This window comes from Lottia gigantea, assembly GCF_000327385.1.
Source record: "Lottia gigantea unplaced genomic scaffold LOTGIsca_199, whole genome shotgun sequence".
In the NCBI taxonomy this organism is placed as follows: Eukaryota; Metazoa; Mollusca; class Gastropoda; family Lottiidae; genus Lottia; species Lottia gigantea.
Window position 1 is genome coordinate 109,966 of NW_008708395.1, and position 6,798 is coordinate 116,763.

General features: G+C 29.7%; 1 protein-coding gene across 1 annotated transcript in view; it reads left to right on the plus strand.

The window, feature by feature from the left end:
- LOTGIDRAFT_143345 (hypothetical protein) overlaps positions 1-600 on the plus strand; it is a gene marked incomplete at both ends in the record, with an annotated part of 10,263 nt that extends 9,663 nt beyond the window's left edge. Inside the window, one exon of the mRNA XM_009053068.1 lies at positions 398-600. Within this exon, the coding sequence (XP_009051316.1) occupies positions 398-600 (203 nt within the window). The remainder of the gene's footprint in view (positions 1-397) is intronic.
- Positions 601-6,798: the final 6,198 nt, after the last annotated feature.

A 6,798-nucleotide genomic window follows, 5' to 3' on the forward strand; every position in this document is an offset into this window, starting at 1 on the left:
GATCTATCATCATGCATTATCGTATAGCTTATAAACATGATAATATGTGTTCCCTTCATTAAAGATGTAGAAAATATTTTCTGATATATTTTTTTTAGAATTAAGTCTTCATGAAGTGAGAAATGTAGATGCTAACAAGGTAAGTTAGTTTTGTTAATGAAGTCTTTATCAATTATGTTTTAAAAAACTTGATGTCTGAGCCACAAATATTTCCTAAAAAACTTAATATTTCATTGGACAAATTTTCAAAAAAATGTTGGATTCAAATGCATTAAAAGTTCTTCTGTTGAAATACGTACATTAGAATATCCTCCATTTATTGTTAGATTCATAATGAACAAGCTGATTTTGCAGATTTTAGAGTGAGGTCTAGCAATATTGATTTAAACTAAATCAGACTCTCAAAAGCACTGGAAATGGCATCAGAATATTTTCTACCCAACGCTTTCTATCCTCAATTACCTTCAATTTCAGGTTCGTAATATGCAGATGTCTGATTTTACGGAAGCTTTGAGAAGAATAAGAATAAGTGTTCCCCCCGATTCCTTACTGAAATTTGAAAAATGGAATGAAGAATATGGTGATGTTACGAGGTCTTGAAGAATCTTTCATGTTTTATGTCATTTGTACTTATTAAGTTCATAGAACATTTGTAAAAAATTTCATTTCACATGTTACCATATTCTTTCATATTATTTTTTTTCTGTGATTTTAAGGGACTTTTTTCGCTTTTTAGTTGAAGAGTTATTGCAAATATACTTGCATTTTCTCTTATAACTATCATATTTGTAAATTACTTTTTCAAGAATTTCTATTAAAAATAGTATATGAATTTGGCTGAAATGGCTGATGAATTCAATACCAGTTGTTAAGATCACTTTTTAGATGAAAATTCCAGTGTAAGGTTTGTCTGCAATAGATTGATGAATTATAATAATGAATATTATTTATAAGTTATTGTAATAAATTGTATACACATATAATGATCTGGATAATGAATAATGATAATTGCATGTATTTCTGTTTTTGAATTGTATTCTCTGTATAACTTAAAGATGGGTTCCCTTATTTCATTTATGAAATTAATCTTCTATGAATAGAAAGTAGAGGTGTTCTAATGACTTTGAAAAATACCAGTTTGTCTCACATGTCCATAATTAATTCATAATTAGCTAAATTAGAAGAGAATTACCAGAAGAATTCAAATGAGTGACGATCAAGAAAGGTCAAAAAGTCTTTTTTTGTTTATCCAGACTGTACATACATGAACATTTATGATTTGTTAAAACTCTTTATTATATGCAATAATGATTAAGAATACATGATAATTCATTAGAAACACCAATTAATCATATAGTGTGCTAAATTTGACACTAAAAAATAAGGAAACCCATCTTTATATTATGGAAATGCATTAAAGCTAAGGACTATTTCAGAATAACTGCTTAATTCACTGTATTAAGCTGTAAATAGTATATATCTATCTCAGTGTGTTCACTTATTACAAACCTACACTGCTAGTTAAAGTCAACATAAAAAATCATAGAAGTTTTTAGCTTACTTAAAGGGATAGATATTCGAGTCAAAGTATGAGTATACCTTACATTTTGACCATTCCGCTGTTACTTTAAAATGGTGAGTCTTATAATTCTATTATAAATTGATCAAATATGACGACACTTTTGCTCAAATGGTATTTGAAATCTAGTTAATTAATTGCTGCAACTAGAGAAGTGTGATAGAAAATTGAACAGGTGTAATTGGAAGCTGTAAGTATACCCAATACTTAAGCAATGCTACAAAATCTTTAGAATTATTTGGCCTTTGATATTAAAGGAAGAAGAAACTGTTAATCTTGATTGGTGTATAAACTAAATTTCTTGTGACGTCTTTGGGGTTTTTTTTGTTATGTGCATGTTTATATAATATATGTGCAAGAAGTGCCAATACAAAACTGTTTTAACCAACTTCAACAGGATATATAACATATAGTCCTTCTTACTTAAAAATATTAATAATTTTACAGAGCAATTTGATATCTAGCTGAACCAAAGATCTTTTCTGAAAGAGACATATTTTTTTACACTTATCTCTTAAAAGATTTTAAACATTAAATATAATTCAGTAAGGCCTGAAAAAATTTAAATGTTAAACTTTGATTTCCTGTAGGCCTTCTCTAACATCGAATACATCTAAGAAACAGTTTATTGATTAATTTCCAAAATAAAAATTCTGTCCCACTCTTGGCCTCTGCAGGGCAAATGAGACCTCGAATGAGTTTGAATTTGACTATATTTCGATCTTTGTTTCGTTTTACTACCCTTTTCTTGGTAAAATTATGTCAAAATCAACTTGTTAGTGGTAATACAGCCTAGTTTCTTTTGATGTTTTATTACATTATTGAGTATGATTGATATCTAATTAATTATGTCATGATGTAAACCAGAAATTGAAAAGAAATTATGTGTTTGTTGGTACAGGGTATGATAATTGTAGTATTTCAGTGTATAGGTTATTTTAAAGGGATTGTAAAGAAGTTTTCTATATTTTTTATGTGTATCAGGGACACTGATAGCATCAATTGGCACTATTCCAATTTTCATTCAGACGTTGTGATTCCTTCAATATCACTAATCGCAACGTCCTTACGTGATACAGCATATTTTGCGATTCGTGATGTCATCAAACGCTGAGGTTTAGTGGAATTGCAGGAACCACAATCGTCTGATTGAAAATAGGAATGGTGCAAATTGATGCTATCAATGTTCCTGATACACATAAAAAATTTAAAAAACCTGCCTTCTACCCCTTTAATGTAATACTACCTCTTAGAATGGACATAAAATTAAAAGTTTCAAACTTGGCCAAGTATAAAATTTCAATTTTTTGATTGTCCTAAGAGGAAGTATTTCTTTAAAATTCTTAAAAGTTATTATTGTTATATTAAGTTTATTAAGTTTATTAACTCTTGGAAATATTTATAGACTCTTATTAACCTGATACCTTGAAATAAGTTGATATTACATGTGATTACATTACACAATCTGTGGGAGAAATAACATGCATTTGAACCAAACTTTTTAGTGCATCCAAGCCTGAACTATGTCAGAGTTGCTCAAATTCTTGGAACTAAATAGAAGCTATGACAATCTGCTAGATCAACATTCATGTTCTTGCAAAGAATTAGATGGTTGTGCTTGTTTTATGAATAATTTTGTTTCATCATGAGTTGCAATATTCATAAAAAAGGCCTTCATTTATCATCAAGCACTTTTACCTCAGACAAATTAGAAAGTATTACAGTAGCCATAGATAGTAATAGCTTATAACCACATGGTATAAATATTACCTGTAGCCTTTATAAGAATTAAACCACTGCACATTACCTATTTTTATGTTGTCAAATATTTATCAAAGATACTCTTGTAACCAGTGTTATGTCTATGTGTTTGTTAATAGAGTGGCTAAATGGAGGGTTTAAGGGGCCAAGCTTTGTGTAAATTTGTAAAATTTTGAGAATTATTAATATATATCTTTATAGGTGTCAACAAAACCTGTAGATTTGTGTTCAATGGGAGAAAGGATTATGAAATTGCTCATAAGCTACCACAGCTTCTTTGAGAAACTTTGCACTCTGCAAAATATATTCAAATTTTTCTGAAAAAAGCTTGAATGCACCCTTCGTTAGACCTTTGCCAAATCCTATATATAATATACCTTTGATATTGTAAACATTGCTATTTGCAGGCAGCATTTGTGTTTTTGTTACTTTTTTTCATCATATCAAGTATGGCTTTTTATAATTCTCTGTATGGATGGTTACTTTACTGTTGTTATAGTATATAATAAATTTTTAACTGTTTTTTTGTAAAGTTTGAAACTTACTCTTTCCTCTGACAGATATTTATATCACAGTGATGCAGTGATTTGATTGGATTGTACTCCAGAAAATACAGCTAATCAGGGGCCTCGACAGAAAGACTGTACACATTATGGCTTACTGTTTATATACTTTCTGTCGAGAACACTGATTGACTGTATTTGCTAGCTTAAGCTAACAATCCAATCAAATTGTTGCATTTACAATTCTCATGATACAAGAAGGTAGCTATAGCAGTCAAGGTATAAGACAAAGTTCGTAATAGCTTGATACTGTAAAATAAGGCCAGATATAGTCAACAAGTTTTGGATAAGTTATTATGTGATTTTTAAGTAGAATAAAAAGCTATATTAGAATTTTTGGTGGCTGAGGGCAAATCACTTGCGTAACCAACAAAATTTATAAATCTTCTGGTCAAAATGTACAAACCTGAAATTAATGATTAAAATAGTTAGTAAATTTTTTTGTAAACAAGGGGTGCGCATTATACACGGGTAAATGGATTTTTCCCGATTTTAATGGGAAAAGGAAGGGGTGCGCATTATACACGGGTGCGCATTATATTCGGAAATATACAGTAAATTTGACAGAATGCTAAATCATTTTTTTTGGACTACATCTTCATGAGATTTGGCTACTTTAAGCCTAGATGAGATTACAAATTTCCATTGGCTTCATAAAGTTCAGGCAGCTTATCATTATGTGTAGGTTGTGAAACGAAATTTGTCTAATTGGAGGGATTATAAAACTAAGAATAAAATCACTTTACTAGGAGAGACGAAACCATATCATTTATTTTTTTCTTATTTCTATTCTTATGTGTTCATGTGTATTTTTTCTTGCCTTATAAATTTTTTATTTTTTTTAAATTAGAAATTATCAACAGCATTGTCTTTCTGTAAATTTTGGACAAAAATAAGTTTGGAAAAAAGCTTGAACAAAAAATTTTTTCAATATTTTTTAAGAGAATTGTAATATCAGCCTCAAAGTAGTTTACATTGAAAAGAAACTCATTTCCCTCCTAGAAATTTCAACCCCAAAAAGTCACAAATTTTCGATGAAAATGGGCCTCTGTAAAAACAAATTTTAAAGACAAAATGTGTGCTCATGTTTATATTTTTATCAAATCAAAGATATTTTAAGACTAACAGTACTTTTTTGAGGCTGATATTCCAATTCTTATAGAAATAATAGAAAAAATTTAAAAAACTTTTTACTTTGTTCAGACAATAGATATGTCTTTTGTGTATTTAAAGCAAATATTAGACAATATAGAAACCTTAATTGAATTTGCCTAATAATCAGCCTTATTTTTAGTTGTGTGAAATTCTACTTAATGTTTTCATTTGTTGTGTGCAATAACATAAATTTGGCCATCTTACATGTTAATATAGTTATAATTCACATTTAATATCATAGTGTAGTTCTTAATTAAGATGTGGGCACACGAGTGGTCTTGGTCAGATATTTTTGTTTCTGATTCGAATCTTGAGTAAAATCGCGCATGTGCCCATGTTTCCACGACAAGATTATCGTGTTGCCGACAGGATTTATAATATCAAACAAGTTTGATAATTGTCTGTGACAGTTTTATCGTCTGCAAGACAGACCGTCATCATCCAATCAGATTCATTTTCCTTTCAATTGCATGCTCCGCACGTGATTATTGACAAGGTAGACTGGAGATTTTTGTCTCCATGTGTGCCTGTGGCAGTCGTTAAAATTTGAAGACTCTAATCGTCCACAAAAGTCTACGACAACACCGCTCGTGCGCCCACATCTTTCATATTTGAGATCAATCTTATTATAATGGAGCTGCAGATGTTTTGTATTTTCTGCAGGTTAGTTCCCTTGCCATACACAATCTGACTTAATTCTTCTTTAAATTATGTTCTGTGAAATTTCAAAAATTATGCTAACCAATCAAAAACAGTGACAACTCAAGTCAATGTTTAACAATAATCTGGGTCTAAGAAATCTTTAAATCTTTTATTGAACAAACACAGCAATTGATTGGTTGAATCAACAGAAGACATATAACAATTTTGTCAGATCGTGGATGACAAGTTGAGCCACCCTTAGAACACAACACTAAACAAAACATACAGATTTGCATTGTAATCAGATTGATTGTTCTATGGAATTTTATTCTTCATATTCTGAATAGCACTTATTATTGCACTTACTTTAAGTTTATAATTCTTATTGTTTATTTTTCTCTCCTGTTTACATGCCTAAAGTTCAATATTGTAAAGTTAACTTACGTACTACGTTTTCAAAACCTGTTGTCCTGATGAGGAATTTATATCTAAAACATGTATGGATAGCATTAGATCTTATCAAATTTCTTACATTTGATTTCTTCAATGATTTCACATCTTTCATATTGGTTTAAACTTCTAAATGTTACCAATCCTACTTCAATTAGATGCAGAGTTTAATTTAGATTGGAAAATTTGATTAACAATATATTCCAGCTAATATTAATTTGACAAATAATCAAGTTCAATTTTGATTTGCATTTCTTAAAAATTCGGTAGCAATGCCATATGTTCCTAGTAAACTTGTAAATGTTCTTGCCAATGATGTTCAAATTTACATGAAAAATATACAATTTGATTTGATTCGCAGATCGTGGCTAATCGTATGAAATATTGGATCGCAATAGGGGTCATATTGAATCACTAACTGCAATGCGATATCACTTAAATTGAACCCTGGCATTATATTGCCAACTGAAATCAAACTATCAAAGGGTAAATATTTATCAGTATATATGTAAATTGTGTTACGGTTTTGTTTTGTAATTTAAGCACATTCCACACAGCTGATTGTATTTATTTGGATTGTGTTGTTGTATATAATACTGGTACGGTATGTGACTTTCTGCTTATACATTCTCTGTGCTAAATTTCTTA